Source organism: Oncorhynchus gorbuscha, linkage group LG25 (assembly GCF_021184085.1).
Source record: "Oncorhynchus gorbuscha isolate QuinsamMale2020 ecotype Even-year linkage group LG25, OgorEven_v1.0, whole genome shotgun sequence".
Lineage (NCBI taxonomy): Eukaryota > Metazoa > Chordata > Actinopteri > Salmoniformes > Salmonidae > Oncorhynchus > Oncorhynchus gorbuscha.
The window spans coordinates 39,699,814-39,717,313 of record NC_060197.1 but is presented as its reverse complement, the minus strand read 5'-3'; the positions used below and the strand labels follow the sequence as shown (position 1 = coordinate 39,717,313).

The 17,500-nt window shown below is 45.5% G+C and overlaps 1 protein-coding gene across 13 annotated transcripts in view; it reads left to right on the top strand.

Moving 5' to 3' along the window:
• LOC124014458 (calcium/calmodulin-dependent protein kinase type II delta chain-like) overlaps positions 1-17,500 on the top strand; it is a 122,158-nt gene that overhangs the window by 77,760 nt on the left and 26,898 nt on the right. For 7 of the 13 annotated variants that reach the window (XM_046329489.1, XM_046329487.1, XM_046329494.1 and 4 more), the window contains exons 6-9: positions 3,239-3,304; positions 6,930-7,002; positions 14,562-14,664; positions 16,919-17,002. In XM_046329489.1, the coding sequence (XP_046185445.1) occupies positions 3,239-3,304; positions 6,930-7,002; positions 14,562-14,664; positions 16,919-17,002 (326 nt within the window). Of the gene's footprint in view, positions 1-3,238; positions 3,305-5,974; positions 6,048-6,929; positions 7,003-14,561; positions 14,665-16,918; positions 17,003-17,500 lie in introns of all 13 variants that reach the window. The other 6 variants (XM_046329486.1, XM_046329493.1, XM_046329488.1 and 3 more) reach the window with 1 other exon arrangement.

The following is a 17,500-nucleotide window of genomic DNA, read 5'->3' as shown; positions in this document are numbered from 1 at the left end:
TCTTTCAATATAATCGACCCCAACCATCTGACCAGTGGTGGTACACACTGTCGACCCCAACCATCTGACCAGTGGTGGTACACACCGTCGACCCCAACCATCTGACCAGTGGTGGTACACACCGTCGACCCCAACCATCTGACCAGTGGTGGTACACACCGTCGACCCCAACCATCTGACCAGTGGTGTGTAACACACCGTCGACCCCAACCATCTGACCAGTGGTGGTACACACCGTCGACCCCCAACCATCTGACCAGTGGTGTGTAACCCACCGCAGAACCCAACCATCTGACCAGCTCCAGCCACAATGTCCTACAGTGACCAGAAACAATGCAATCCCTTCGTGGCTTTCTAAGATGCGTACAGTATCCTTAAACACCTCGTTCAGTAGGCCTGCAGTGTTATTGGATTTAGAAACTATTCTTACTTCAAAAGGGAATAGGTTATTTGGGTTTAATCAATCTAACCCACATTTAGAAGAGACTAAGAGAAGAAATCTGATCACTGTAGACACAGTGTAACTCTTCAAATACACACACACACACACACACACACACACACACACACACACACACACACACACACACACACACACACACACACACACACACACACACACACACACACACAGGGCATGAGCTTAGGTAAGGTAAACCAAGCTGGCGAACATTTCCACCAGTGCAAAATGCAGGACGGCGTTGTCCTCCTGTCAGTGGGGCATCATGGGAGATTAGCAGCGGGCATGTTCCCCCGGTGTCGTCCTCCTCCTCCATCTGTTTCATGTCCTCACTCTCCCTGCTCTCCTCCTCAACACACTCTCCATTACTGCTTTATTACAGAATGATCTTGTTCAATAGGTGTGTGTGTGTGTGTGTGTGTGTGCGCCAATGGATATTATAACACTACACAGGAATCACTGATGTATGTGTACTGTGCACTGTATGTGTACTGTATGAGTACTGTGCACTGTATGAGTACTGTGTACTCAGCTCTTTGCTACACCATGTTCCTTGGTTGTATGCACACTGTAAATGTAGTCATTGTTAGGTAAACCTGAATACTAATTATATTTTGTCCGTGTGTGTGTCTAGAATCTCTCCAGGCTTGGGAATAACTAACACAGATCCGTAGATGACCTCTCCTAGCATCTGTTTACCGTCTTCTCTCCATCAACTCGCTCTTTCTTTTCTCTGTTCTCTTGTCACTTCACTGCTCTCTTCTGGGGAATTTACATAACCAATGGAAAAGGGTGCATCACACTTCCCATTGGTTCAGAGCTGGTCAAGCTTGAAAAAAAGCCATATACACTGAACAAAAAATATAAACGCAACATGTAAAGTGCTGCTTTCATGAGCTGAAATAAAAGATCTCAGAAATGTTACATATGCTCATATTTTGTGCACAAGTTTGTTTACATCCCTGTTAGTGAGCATTTCTCCTTTACCAAGATAATCCATCTACCTGACAAATGTGGTATATTAAGAAGCTCATTAAACAGCATAATCATTACACACGTGCACCTTGTGCTGGGGACAATAAAAGGCCATGTGCAGTTTTGTCACAACACAATTTCACAGATGTTTTGAGTGTTCAATGGACATGCTGACTGCAGGAATGTCCACCAGAGCTGTTGCCAGAGAATCTAATGTTAAAGCTCTTTTTGGGGGGAAAAACTCATTCTGATTGGCTGGGCCTTGCTCCCCGGTGGGTGGGCCTGGCTTTTTCAAAATGTTGTTAAATTACAGCCTTATTCTAAAATTGATTTAAAAAATAAATAAAAATCATAACATAACATAAACAGTATTTTAGAAATGTTTGCAAATGTATTCAAAATAAAAAATACCTTATTTACATAAGTATTCAGACCGAAGTTGAAGCCTACAACTGCCCCAGAGTTTGAGGACATCTGAGTCATCTGGTCTAAAGGGGACATATTACAGTATGATTTAGACTTTTGTTTGCCTAGCCTCTTATAAATCAGTTTGAACCCTGACCTGAGGGATTTGATTACAGTGTTCCTTCACTGCAGCTCGCTCTCTCTCTCGCTTTCTCTCGCTCTCGTTTCTCTCTATACTCTGTCACCATCGCATATTGGCTCCATATTTCAAGCATTTCTGACACACCGAACAATATAACTTCAGAAGACCAAGACCATGACTTCCTCTCTCTCTCTCTCTACCAGTCTCTTGTGTGTTGGTAGCAGTTTGGCAGTGTTTTATTTAGTAGCTGGAAGGGGAAATCAGTTCCAATATATTTTAAATGCTGCATTTCATTTGATTAATGGGCTGTTAAATTTTTTTTTTTTAAGTATCAGATCATGGATGAAAGCTTTTCTCTATTTTTAACCAAGTAAAGAATGACAACAAACCATAAAACTGCAGTGAGGCTAAATCACATTGACCGTGAATAGAAGGTACATTTAAAATACTTTTATTATATCCACCTGCCTGCCATTTAATGTGTTCCTCCATTCAATGAACGACCACTTCTTACTGATGCGTTATGTGGAACAAATTGAAAGCATTGCGAGAATGCCTGTGGTTTGTCGGATGTGACAGTAGGCCCAGAGAAAGGTTGTTTGGATAGAGTTTTGGGGACAATGACTTGGGACAAATCTTTGATACGTAACAATAGAGCTTACATAAAGATAAAAAAAATAGCATGTATTGTGCAACAGTGGTTTACATTTAGGAACCGAAAATGATGCATGTGCGAAAAGAGAAACTAAAGTCGCACACAAACAAATTGTCTTGGAGTGATATTTGCATGGTCAAACCTGAAGTCTTTGAGATGAACTGTTATGACCTTCAGTTCCCTATAACCTTTACCATGAAATGATGTCTTGGGCTAATACTAAGTGTGAGCGCACTGAACAAGGATTTGTCTGGTGTTGTGCCGAGAGTGGTTACATGAAACCTTCCCATCTCCTGAGTTGCCCAGTTCCTTGAAATAACACCTGGAATTTGGGACATTTAGCTCATTGTAATACACAGCATTCCAATCTAGTGTGAACAATAAATGTTGAGCTCACCATTGGATTGTGTTATTCTAATGATCAGAAAGCACAAGCATAATTGTTGTTTTTTTATGTCTCATATCCTTTCTCTCTATTCCTTGAAGATGCCTGAATGGCAGATTTTGCATAGCTAATTGCAACACTGTTCTCCGGGTCTCCCGCTCTTTTCTGAACTTCTCGCTTGGAATGAACAATGTCTCATTTTCCCGTCTCTTCCAGGGTGACTGGTGGGGAGCTGTTTGAGGATATCGTAGCCAGAGAGTACTACAGCGAAGCAGATGCCAGGTCAGACTCACACAGACTCTAATCAAATCCAACTTTATTAGTCACATGCACCGAATACAGCAAGGGTGTAGACCTTACTGTGAAATGGTTACTTACAAGCCCTTAACCAACAGTGTAGACCTTACTGTGAAATATTACTACTTTACAAGCCCTTAACCGACAGTGTAGACCTTACTGTGAAATATTACTACTTTACAAACCCTTAACCGACAGTGTAGACCTTACAGTGAAATATTACTACTTTACAAACCCTTAACCGACAGTGTAGACCTTACTGTGAAATATTACTACTTTACAAGCCCTTAACCGACAGTGTAGACCTTACAGTGAAATATTACTACTTTACAAGCCCTTAACCGACAGTGTAGACCTTACTGTGAAATATTACTACTTTACAAGCCCTTAACCGACAGTGTAGACCTTACTGTGAAATATTACTACTTTACAAGCCCTTAACCGACAGTGTAGACCTTACAGTGAAATATTACTACTTTACAAGCCCTTAACCGACAGTGTAGACCTTACAGTGAAATATTACTACTTTACAAACCCTTAACCGACAGTGTAGACCTTACTGTGAAACATTACTACTTTACAAGCCCTTAACCGACAGTGTAGACCTTACTGTGAAATATTACTACTTTACAAGCCCTTAACCGACAGTGTAGACCTTACTGTGAAATATTACTACTTTACAAGCCCTTAACCGACAGTGTAGACCTTACTGTGAAATATTACTACTTTACAAGCCCTTTACCAACAGTGTAGATCTTACTGTGAAATATTACTTACAAGCCCTTTACCAACAGTGTAGACCTTACTGTGAAACATTACTTACAAGCCCTTAACCGACAGTGTAGACCTTACTGTGAAATGGTTACTTACAAACCCTTAAACAACAGTGTAGACCTTACAGTGAAATATTACTACTTTACAAGCCCTTAACCGACAGTGTAGACCTTACTGTGAAATATTACTACTTTACAAGCCCTTAACCGACAGTGTAGACCTTACAGTGAAATATTACTTACAAGCCCTTAACCAACAGTGTAGACCTTACAGTGAAATATTACTTACAAGCCCTTAACCGACAGTGTAGACCTTACAGTGAAATATTACTTACAAGCCCTTAACCGACAGTGCAGTTCAAGAAGAGTTAAGAAAATATTTACCAAATAAACTGCAGTAAAAAATGCACACAATAAAATAACAATAACGAGGCTATATACAGGGGGTACCGTTGGAGTCAATGTGTGGGGGTACAAGCTAGTTGAGGTAATTTGTACATGTAGGTAGGGGTAAAGTGACTATGTATAGATAATAAACAGTGAGTAGCAGTAGCATAGTACTGACACACCTTCTTCACAGCAGCTATGTTCCTGGACGAGTCAAACACAACGTCAGTGGACCTGACACCACACATTATAGAGAATGTATTTGGGTTGAGGATTTTTCATCATTAGAGTTAGTTTCAAAATGCCACAATTTAATGAGGACAATGATAAATGTACTGTTTATACATCGCACACACACTATAATGAGCAATTATAGTAGTTTGTAACTATGAATAATCTATAGGTGTGTTACTGTATACACCCTCCCTCTCGTTGTTGCTGTAGTGGTTATGGTGTCTGTGTTATATCTGTGTGTGCTGTCTGTGTTATATCTGTGTGTGCTGTCTGTAATGTATCTTATACAGATAATCTTCTGTTTTTCATCTGTTGCTCTCCCATCACCAGGCTGCACATCTATACAGTACCTTCTATGTCTGCTTGTATAGCATTCTTCATTTACAAACGATGACCTGAGAGTTTGAAATCCTCTCATTCTAGTCTGACTGTTTCTACTCGTATCAAAAAGTACTTTTCAATTGAAAAGGATATTTGGGGGTTTTGGCATTGAATCTACTTCTCCAGAGTCAGATGAACTCATGGATACCGTTTGCATGAAGGAAGTTGGAGGAAGTTTTGCGAGCAAATGCTAACTAGGGTTAGAGCAGTTACTGGAAGTCTAGCATGCTAGCAGATACCCATCGACTTCGTCGTTGCGCTAACGTCAGTTAGCAATTGCACTAGAGCTAGTTAGCAGCTTCCTTCAAACTGCACGCAGTCATAACATTTTTATCCACTAGGTCATCTGACTCTGGGGAAGTAGATAAAGGGCCTCATTGCCAAAATCTTTTGCCATTTCTGGTATTGGAAGTCAATGATTTATAATTATTGTGACAGAAATGGATTTACCACTTTCCAAAGTTTGAGGTAGAACAAAATGTGAACTTGACTCTACTTCTCTCGAATTGTTTATTTTTATATTATTTTATTTTTGCTGTCCATTTTTCTGTTCTCTGATGTGTTCTCTCGTCCTCACTTGTGTTCTCTCGTCCTCCCTTGTGTTCTCTCGTCCTCCCTTGTGTTCTCTCGTCCTCCCTTGTGTTCTCTCGTCCTCCCTTGTGTTCTCTCGTCCTCCCTTGTGTTCTCTCGTCCTCCCTTGTGTTCTCTCGTCCTCCCTTGTGTTCTCTCGTCCTCCCTTGTGTTCTCTCGTCCTCCCTTGTGTTCTCTCGTCCTCCCTTGTGTTCTCTCGTCCTCCCTTGTGTTCTCTCGTCCTCCCTTGTGTTCTCTCGTCCTCCCTTGTGTTCTCTCGTCCTCCCTTGTGTTCTCTCGTCCTCCACAGCCAATGCATACAGCAGATTCTAGAAAGTGTAAATCATTGTCACCAAAGTGGTATAGTTCACAGGGACATGAAGGTTAGTACACAACACAGAGACTATGCTGGCACCATGCCCGCCCCTCGCCCGCCTGCCCTCCCGCCCGAATTCCACCACAAATGAACAATCACCAACCCCCCTTACCTACTACCCACACAAGCAGCTTTCCTCCTCTCTTCCATTCCCAACCACCAGCCACCCTGACCCCCACCCCTCCACCAATCACTACTTGTGGCTGAGGTCAGGTGACCCACCAGGGGGCTGGGGTGGCAGGGAGATGAGGTGACACCAGCTCACCTTGCCCTCCTCTGTAAACAAACGATATGCATGTAGAATCTCTTTCCCGGTCCTCGGCTCTCTGCCTTGAACGCCTGCTGTGAGCTTGGGTCCTGGGAGAACGTCTGCTGTGAGTCTAGGTCCTGGGGGATTTGATAAGCCCCTTTTTTGTTTTGGTGGGAGGGTTGAGGTGAAATAGTATCAATACATTCACCTCCCCCTACTCCCTCCCCAGGGTCGAGCTCACAGCTGGCGGGGAGTTAACACCACTTCTGTTTTATGACCCGGGGGGATAGCGGGTGGGTGATGATGTCATAGCCAGATGTCCTGGTTCTTAATGATGCAATCAGAACACACTTTTGCATAAATTATGTCTGGCCAATCTTATAGCTTCATTCACTTATTAGAATCTCTACCACCTTGCCTTTCTCTTATATTCAAGGCAATCCCATCCAATTGGGTAAATAAATTCTCTATACTGGGGTGCTAGTGGTCAAGGGGTGGTAGTTGGGGGGGAATAGTAAAGACCACTCAAACATCATCCCCACCACCACTGCTGCCCTCCCCAGTCTCAAGCAGAGCGCATGTCACAGACAGTGAGTGTGAGCTCGTCAATAACCTACGCCCCCTGGTGTTTGCATGCAGTCATTGCATTCAGCAGATCCTCGAGGCTGTGCTCCACTGCCACCAGACGGGCGTGGTCCACCGCGACCTCAAGGTGAGTAGAGACACTGGGAAGCCAAACACAGCCTTTCCTCCTCTCCCTCCTTCTTCCTCTCATTCCTGAACTCTAGTTGCAGGGTGACCTCATTCATCCAGATGGACTTTCAGATTCATCCGTTTGCCTTTAAATAAATACACCCCTTAAGTAAATAAAGGTTAAACAAAAATTAAGAACTTTGATAGACTGTCTCCGACATGTCACCTGGTTCAGTTGAGACGAGAGAGACACAGAGCCAATTACAGAGCCAGTTATTCTACTGACCCTGATGGGGAGGCAGGTAGACTATTGGTTAGAGTTTAGGGGAGGCAGGTAGCCTAGAGCATTGGGCCAGTAACCGAAAGGTTGCTAGATCGAATCCCCGAGCTGACAAGGTAAAAATCTGTTCTGCCCCTGAACAAGGCAGTTAACCCACTGTTCCTAGGCTGACATTGTAAATAAGAATTTGTTCTTAGCTGACTTGCCTAGTTAAATAAATAAAAAACAGGCCTCGTTTAAAAAGTGACAGGAGAAGTAAGATGAGCGAAAGTTAAATTGTCCAAGTAGAATTTTGAGACTTGCCATTGTTAAACCCTTTCTGCCATCCCTCCCCACCCCCGTCCACAACTCTAACTCTAAATGAAATGAGCCAGGTGCAGTCGGGAGCTCCTGAAATAATCATCCAGCGTTTGCATTCGGCCCCCTCAGGCAGCTCTCTGATTGGCTGCTGCCAGGCTGTTACCATGGGGAGCGGTGGAATAGACCAAGGCAAAATGGATATGAACAGGCGGATGAAAGGCTTCGGACGTGTGTGTGCGTGTGTGTAACCCATATTGACACGCACACACGTCATTTTGCCAACCGGACACACTGTATCCATACTGGACAGAACAATTTGTATCTAACTAACCTACATTTAATTGACAGACACAGTCTAGACTGCCAACCTCGTAACGGTCTGCACCAGACCATAAACAGACTGACAGAGCATTCAGAAAGTATTCATACCCCTTGACTTTTGCCTCATGTTGTTGTTACAGCCTGCAAATGGATTAAATGGAGACGTTGTGTCGCAGGTCTACACACAATACCCCATAATGTCAAAGTGGAATTATGTTTTGAGGAAATGTTACACATTAATATAAAATGAAAAGCTGTAATGTCCTGAGTCGATATGTATTCAGTCCCTTTGTTATGGAAAGCCTAAAGTTCAGGAGTAAAAATGTTCTTAACAAGTCACACAATAAGTTTCACTCTGTGTGCAATAACGTTTAACATGATTTTTGAATGACTACCTCATCTCTGTAACCCACATATACAATTATCTATAAGGTCCCTCAGTTGAGAAGTGGATTTCAGAGACCTATTCAACCACAAACACCAGGGAGGTTTTCCAGACATTGAATATCCCTTTGAGTATGGTGAAGTTATTAATTACACTTAGGATGGTGCACAGACACTACGAATATGTAGGTGCCTTAAACTGAGTTGCCGGAGAGGAAGGAAACCACTCCGGGATTTCACCATGAGACCAATGGTGACTTCAAAACAGTCAGAGTTTAATGGCTGTGATAGGAGAACTGAGGATGGATCAACATTGTAGTTACTCCACAACACGAACCCAATTGACAGAATGAACAAAAGGAAGCCTGTACAGGATACACATTTTTCAAAACGTGTCCTTTTTGCAACAAAGCACTAAAGTGGCAAAGCAGTAATGTATGATACGCTTGGGGCAAATCCAACACGAGTACCACTCGCTATATTTTCAAGCGTGTCTTGATTCTAAGCTGTCATCAAGGCAAATGGTGGCGACTTTGAAGAATCAATCAATTTGTTTAACCCTTTTTCCCCACATGATCCCTGATAATAGGATTTATATGTTCATGTGAATGATTAGAATATTCCACCCTGAAACCATATGATTGTAATGAAATTGATTAGAATCACGAGATTCTAACGATGTGTGTGTGTGTGTGTGTGTGGTTTTAGTCAGTAGAATTATATATTCCATGTGTGTAGTTTTGTCTATTATAGTATCTTAAAAACAGACTGTCTGAACAGGATTCACAGCCGACCTTGGCTGGAGCCACTGAGAGTACTTCCCAGGGTCTCCCTATCTTGATGGAGGATGGGGAGAAAGTCTCACGGAATCCCATCATCTTTGTCGGCTGGGTAGCAGGACATTGTGTACTAATGTTTGTGTGAATGTGTGTGCGTGAGAAGCCAGTATGAAATGAATGGTTTTGTACAACAGACCAGCGCTTTTTGACTATTTTAGCTGGGCCTCCGTCTGTTTCATTCAACCAGTATCTTACAAATTCTAGGTTGCAGACTGAGTAGTATAATTGAATTGGGTTATGAACATTTGTAACATAATTCTCCTAACAATTCCATGTGTTATGTCATAGTTTTGATGTCTTCACTATTATTCTACAATGTAGAAAATAGTAAAAATAAAAACCCTGGAATGAATAGGTGTGTCCACACCTTTGACTGATACTGTGTATAAATGAGATATTTCTGTATTTGATTATCAATACATTTGCTACATTTTGTAAACATGTTTTCACTTTGTCATTACGGGTTATTGTGTGTTGATGGTTGAGAAATATTTTATCAATTGAATCCATTTTGAATTCAGGCTGTAACAACAAAATGGGGAATAAGTCAAGGGGTGTGAATACGTTCTGAAGGCTCTGTACATCAGACCAGACATCCCTCTCAAACTGTTCCTTCAAGACTCAATGACTTCTGTTGTACTGGATGCTGACAGCACTCTGTTCAGCTCTGCCTCCTCCTTTCCTACTCATCTGTCATCTCCCTTTTCATGCCTCATCCCTGTCTTTCTCTCCACTGACCTTTTTTCTTTTCACCCTCAACTCTTCCCTCTTGTCCTCCCTCATTCCCCCCTCTTGTTGTTGTCCTCTCCTCCTCCCCCTCTGTCCTCCCTCATTCCCCCCTCTTGTTGTTGTCCTCTCTCCTCCTCCCCTCCGTCCTCCCTCATTCCCCCTCTTGTTGTTGTCCTCTCTCCTCCTCCCCTCTGTCCTCCCTCATTCCCCCTCTTGTTGTTGTCCCTCTCCTCCTCCCCCTCTGTCCTCCCTCATTCCCCCTCTTGTTGTTGTCCTCTCTCCTCCTCCCCCTCTGTCCTCCCTCATTCCCCCTCTTGTTGTCCTCTCTCCTCCTCCCCTCTGTCCTCCCTCATTCCCCCTCTTGTTGTTGTCCTCTCTCTCCCCTCCTCCCTCATTCCCCCCTCTTGTTGTCATCCTCTCTCCTCCTCCCTCATTCCCCCTCTTGTTGTCGTCCTCTCTCCTCCTCCCTCATTCCCCCTCTTGTTGTCGTCCTCTCTCCTCCTCCCTCATTCCCCCCTCTTGTTGTCGTCCTCTCTCCTCCTCCCTCATTCCCCCTCTTGTTGTCGTCCTCTCTCCTCCTCCCTCATTCCCCCCTCTTGTTGTCGTCCTCTCTCCTCCTCCCTCATTCCCCCTCTTGTTGTCGTCCTCTCTCCTCCTCCCTCATTCCCCCTCTTGTTGTCCTCCCCTCTGTCCTCCCTCATTCCCCCTCTTGTTGTTGTCCTCTCTCCTCCTCCCCTCTGTCCTCCCTCATTCCCCCTCTTGTTGTCGTCCTCTCTCCTCCTCCCCCTCTGTCCTCCCTCATTCCCCCTCTTGTTGTCGTCCTCTCTCCTCCTCCCTCATTCCCCCTCTTGTTGTTGTCCTCTCTCCTCCTCCCCTCTGTCCTCCCTCATTCCCCCCTCTTGTTGTCGTCCTCTCTCCTCCTCCCTCATTCCCCCCTCTTGTTGTTGTCTCTCTCCTCCTCCCCCTCTGTCCTCCCTCATTCCCCCTCTTGTTGTTGTCCTCTCTCCTCCTCCCCTCTGTCCTCCCTCATTCCCCCTCTTGTTGTTGTCCTCTCTCCTCCTCCCTCATTCCCCCTCTTGTTGTTGTCCTCTCTCCTCCTCCCCCTCTGTCCTCCCTCATTCCCCCTCTTGTTGTTGTCCTCTCTCCTCCTCCTCCCCCTCTGTCCTCCCTCATTCCCCCTCTTGTTGTGTCCCCTCTGTCCTCCCTCATTCCCCCCTCTTGTTGTCGTCCCCTCTGTCCTCCCTCATTCCCCCCTCTTGTTGTTGTCCTCCTCCTCCTCCTCCTCCCTCATTCCCCCTCTTGTTGTCGTCCTCTCTCCCCCCTCCTCCCTCATTCCCCCTCTTGTTGTCGTCCTCTCTCCTCCTCCCCCTCTGTCCCCCCTCTTGTTGTTGTCCTCTCCTCCTCCTCCCTCATTCCCCCTCTTGTTGTTGTCCTCTCTCCTCCTCCCCTCTGTCCTCCCTCATTCCCCCTCTTGTTGTCGTCCTCTCTCCTCCTCCCCCTCTGTCCTCCCTCATTCCCCCCTCTTGTTGTTGTCCTCTCTCCTCCTCCCTCATTCCCCCTCTTGTTGTTGTCCTCTCCCCTCCTCCCCTCCCCCTCTGTCCTCCCTCATTCCCCCCTCTTGTTGTTGTCCTCTCTCCTCCTCCCTCATTCCCCCCTCATTTGTTGTTGTCCTCTCTCCTCCTCCCTCATTCCCCCTCTTGTTGTTGTCCTCTCTCCTCCTCCCCCTCATTCCCCCCTCTTGTTGTTGTCCTCTCTCCTCCTCCCTCATTCCCCCTCTTGTTGTTGTCCTCTCTCCTCCTCCCCTCTGTCCTCCCTCATTCCCCCTCTTGTTGTCGTCCTCTCTCCTCCTCCCTCATTCCCCCTCTTGTTGTTGTCCTCTCTCCTCCTCCCTCATTCCCCCTCTTGTTGTTGTCCTCTCTCCTCCTCCCTCATTCCCCCTCTTGTTGTTGTCCTCTCTCCTCCTCCCTCATTCCCCCCTCTTGTTGTTGTCCTCTCTCCTCCTCCCTCATTCCCCCTCTTGTTGTTGTCCTCTCTCCTCCTCCCTCATTCCCCCTCTTGTTGTTGTCCTCTCTCCTCCTCCCTCATTCCCCCTCTTGTTGTTGTCCTCTCCTCCTCCCTCATTCCCCCTCTTGTTGTCGTCCTCTCTCCTCCTCCCTCATTCCCCCTCTTGTTGTCGTCCTCTCTCCTCCTCCCTCATTCCCCCTCTTGTTGTCGTCCTCTCTCCTCCTCCCTCATTCCCCCCTCTTGTTGTCGTCCTCTCTCGTCCTCCCTCATTCCCCCTCTTGTTGTCGTCCTCTCTCGTCCTCCCTCATTCCCCCCTCTTGTTGTCGTCCTCTCGCCTCGTCTTCCTCCCAGCTGGTAGTCCTCTCTCCTCCTCCCCCTCTGCCCTCTTCCTCCCAGCTGGTAGTCCTCTCTCCTCCTCCCCCTCTGCCCTGCTCTAATCTCTGAGGCTGTTGCTCTCTAACTCTGTCTGTCCACACGGGAAGCCAAGCCACGGGATGATGCTGGTCTGGATGACATGAGAGACCAGGGCTGTCCCTGTCCTCTGCCTTCCCTCTAGGTTTAGATACCAAGCCACTGGTTTAAATCCCTGAAGACAAGAGAAAGAGACTGATAGCGAGGTGATACAGAGAGACTGATAGCGAGGAGAGACTGATAACTAGGAGATACAGAGAGACTGATAGCTAGGAGATTGAGGAATAGAAGTTGAGAGGGAAGACATGTGTGAGTGTTAATGCATTTGCCAACGTTGTGTGTGTGTGTGTGACTGACAGAAAGCCAAGTGTATTTGTCCTAGTAGCAGTAGATATGTTAAGGCCAACCAGGCTAGATGAACTTGGAGGAATTACATTTGTATGGCTGAGAGACTGAATCAAATTCGACCCATTGAACAGGAACCCTGAGGACCGGGTGTATATATCCTGATCACAGAGAAATAGATGAGATCCACACAGGCACAGACACAGACACACACACAGACAGACAGACACACACACACACACACACACAGACAGACAGACACAGACACACACACAGACACACACACAGACACACACACAGACACACACACAGACACACACACAGACACACACACAGACACAGATCCACACACAGACACAGACACAGAGAGGCACTTAAGGAAAGAACCCCACAGTCTCACCACAGTTCAATACCCAGTCTTGAAAGCTCTACTGGTTAGGTACTATAGTTATCATATGTGCTTTTAGGTTAGATTATAAAGTGTTGATTAGGGCTTGTTAGGGCATATTGACTTTTCCATACTACTTTTTGGTTATGAAGCCCATTATTTAAAGCCCATTAGGGATGATGTGTTTATAGGGAAGGATGATGTGTTATAGTGAAGGATGATGTGTTTATAGGGAAGGATGATGTGTTATAGTGAAGTCTCGATAGGGAAGATGATGTTATGACACTGGGAATTATATATATTTTTTCATTGTCCCCTTCCAGTCTCATCATACAGGTTACGTGATTTTTTGGGGGAATGGGAGGGTGGGATGATTGGGATGTTTGCAATGACTGCATGGCACTGTTGACTGCTCTTACCGCCCCTCCCACCATAGCATGAGCTCTGCCCTCAGATCTGCACAAATCACTACTCACAAATGCTCTACTAACTGCACCAGTGAATGACCATACATTTACCCTGTTTGACTTGATGCTATACGACAGGGGTAGACACCCCTGATCCTGGAGTGCCAGTGGCCACTTCATGTTTTTGAATTAACCGACCTGGAAGACCAGGTGTGTTGAATTTAGTCAATCACTGAATTGATCAGTTAGCTCAGTTGGTCTGGTGTGGTGCCCAGTTGGAACAGAATCCTGCAGCACTCCAGGAACAGGGTTGCCTACCTCTGCTATATGATATTGAGAAATTGATTCCATTTGTATTTCTACACCATATGGGATATCTAGGCCATAGAAGTGGATTTAGTCTACTGATATGAATACCGTTCTTGGGGTAGTGTAACTAATGTTTTTGCCACACAAGCAAAGCAACTTCACTCCAAAAAGTCGCTGAAACAGCTCTCGCTCGACATGCAACACATCTCCTGTCTGTTATTATATTACAAGTATATCCTTCCTGATAAATTTCTACTTATTACTTCTCCTCGAAGCCGCTTTCAAAATGTCAGCAAGTGCATTATTCATCAACCCTAGAACCCACGGTAACCTTTTCTCTAAGCCCCCCCCCCCCTTCCTGTTCCGACACTGGCGACCTCCTCTGACCTTGTAGCCCGGCCCCTCGAGCTATAGAGACAGACGAACCAATTAGACACTAGGACCAGCGGCATGTGGCCTATTGCACACGCTTGTGTGTCCGTATCGCAGTGTCGACTCTGTTACTTAACACTGGTCTGGGTGGTGGAATATTTTCCCCGGTGTGTGTTGAGTGAGAGCGTTGAGTCATGGCTGCTATTCTAGAGAGTGATCTTGGTGACAATGACCACTCATGGCCCCACGGGGTCACAGGAGGGGACCCAGTGGGGTTTTACTGAAGAGTTAATAGTGTGCCTAAAATATACTTTGGTTAATGGAATTTGGTCATATTATTTTTCAATGGTGAGATGACCCACCGTCTAGGTTCACCCAGCATACTAGACAGAATACACGTGTATAATACAGTGGGTATGTTTCCAACACTTCATGTGTTTTGCTGCATGAGAAGTGTTGAAACCCTGTTCCTATCTCTCCACTAACAAGCCTGAGAATCTGCTCCTGGCCAGTAAGCTGAAGGGAGCTGCGGTGAAGTTGGCAGACTTTGGCCTGGCCATCGAGGTGCAGGGGGACCAGCAGGCATGGTTCGGTGAGTACCAGTCAGTCACAAAAACATCTGTTCAAATATCCTCAACTTAGAGGGTCCATTGGGGATTTGTTTTAAACAATAACGACAAATATAGAAATAAGGCCTTGTTGACAATAATCAAAATGTTGACTCCATTAATATGTTGTATGTGTATATACACTACCGTTCAGAAGTTTGGGATCACTTAGAAATGTCCTTGTTTTTTAAAGAAAAGCACTTTTTCTGTCCATTTTAAAATAACATCAAATTGATCAGAAATACAGTGTAGACATTGTTAATGTTGTAAATGACTATTGTAGCTAGAAATGGCAGATTTTATTAAATATATATTTTTTATGGAATATCTACATAGGCGTACAGAGGCAACCATCACTCCTGTCTTCCAATGCCACGTTGTGTTAGCTAATCCAAGTTTATCATATTAAAAGGCTAATTGATCATTTAGAAAACCCTTTTGCAATGAAACCTGAAAACTGTTGTGCTGATTTTAAAAAACAATTACAACTGGCCTTCTTTAGACTAGTTGAGTATCTGGAGCATCAGCATTTGTAGGTTTGATTACAGGCTCAAAATGGCCAGAAACCAAGACCTTTCTTATGAAACTCGTCAGTCTATTCTTGTTCTGAGAAATGAAGGCTATTTCATGTGAGAAATTGCCAAGAAACTGAAGATCTCGTACAACGCTGTGTACTACTCCCTTCACAGAACAGGCCAGACTTTCTCTAACCAGAATAGAAAGAGGAGTGGGAGGCCCCGGTGCACAACTGAGCAGGAGGATAGGTACATTAGTGTCTAGTTTGAGAAACAGACGCCTCACAAGTCCTCAACTGGCAGCTTCATTAAATAGTACCCGCAAAACACCAGTCTCAACGTCAACAGTGAAGCGACAACTCCAGGATGCTGGCCTTCTAGGCAGTGTTCCTCTGTCCAGTCTCAATGTCAATAGTGAAGCGACAACTCCGGGATGCTGGCCTTCTAGGCAGAGTTCCTCTGTCCAGTCTCAACGTCAACAGTGAAGCGACAACTCCGGGATGCTGGCTTTCTAGGCAGAGTTCCTCTGTCCAGTCACAACGTCAATAGTGAAGCGACTACTCCGGGATGCTGGCCTTCTAGGCAGAGTTCCTCTGTCCAGTCTCAACGTCAACAGTGAAGAGGTGACTCCAGGATGCTGGCTTTCTAGGCAGAGTTCCTCTGTCCAGTCTCAACGTCAACAGTGAAGCGACTACTCCGGGATGCTGGCCTTCTAGGCAGAGTTCCTCTGTCCAGTCTCAACGTCAACAGTGAAGCGACAACTCCGGGATGCTGGCCTTCTAGGCAGAGTTCCTCTGTCCAGTCTCAACGTCAACAGTGAAGCGACAACTCCGGGATGCTGGCCTTCTAGGCAGAGTTCCTCTGTCCAGTCTCAACGTCAACAGTGAAGCGACAACTCCAGGATGCTGGCCTTCTAGGCAGAGTTCCTCTGTCCAGTCTCAACGTCAACAGTGAAGCGACAACTCCGGGATGCTGACCTTCTAGGCAGTGTTCCTCTGTCCAGTCACAACGTCAATAGTGAAGCGACAACTCCGGGATGCTGGCCTTCTTGGCAGAGTTCCTCTGTCCAGTCTCAACGTCAACAGTGAAGCAACAACTCCGGGATGCTGGCCTTCTAGGCAGAGTTCCTCTGTCCAGTCTCAACGTCAACAGTGAAGCGACTACTCCGGGATGCTGGCCTTCTAGGCAGAGTTCCTCTGTCCAGTCTCAACGTCAACAGTGAAGAGGTGACTCCAGGATGCTGGCTTTCTAGGCATGCACCACCAGTGCTGATATGAAGTCTCTTGTGTGAAACAATGAGGAGTGTCAGTGCTCTGGGTTTATAGTGCAGGTTTTGATAGGTGGATTAATGGGACTATTTTCCTGCTCATCCCCACAGAATGGAGGAATAATTATACTAATCCCCTAGGCTGGCTGTCACCTGAGAATTATCTACTCACTTCACTGGTTGTGCCCCAGGGTATGCTGGTACTTGGAGTTCTTTAGAGAAGTAGGTTGCGATTGTTTGGCACGGATCCACATTACGCACCCAAGAGGGCTGTTCCAGTGGGGAAGTTTTTGGGAGCTTGTTAACTGTGGCCCATAAATGTTGTATTTTGGATTTGTTTGACTTCTAATTTGCTACTGTGGCATTATTTTTTTCTAAAAACTGAGAAAAGGCCCCTAATTGAATGTTGATGCATCTTGGGAAATGTAGTTAATTGATGTCTCGTCTCTGTTCCAGGTTTTGCGGGAACCCCAGGCTACTTGTCCCCAGAGGTTCTGAGGAAAGACCCCTATGGGAAACCTGTGGACATGTGGGCCTGTGGTAAGGAACTTCCCAACAGAACAATCTTTTTGAGCGAACATGGTTCTCACACAGACAAGGAGTTCCTCCAGTTCACACTCCTTGAATGAATCACTGCAGCTGCTCCTTACATAACTCATCAAGGGCCAGACCGCATGGGCTTTACATGTCTAACACACTCATTCACACACCTGCGTTTGGTCTGAGTCCCGGAGCGAAAATGGCAGTGTTCCATTAAGCTGAACCACTGTGCACCGGTCTATGGCCCGCGACGTGAACGGGCAAAAGCGGTGAGGGAGGGGTGCCCTTCTCAAATTGAAATGTCATTTGTGTCTCTGTCATGTTGTCATTGTCAACAAGACAGCATGGTCCATCGTTCAGAAACATACAGGATCTTTTTTTTCCCATAAAATATATGTTAGAATTTTCAAACTAGTTTTCATTGGGAAAGGTAAATGAAGTGTTTTTTTATAAAAAACAATCACCTTTGCATGTGAAAACATGAAATCCTTCTCATCA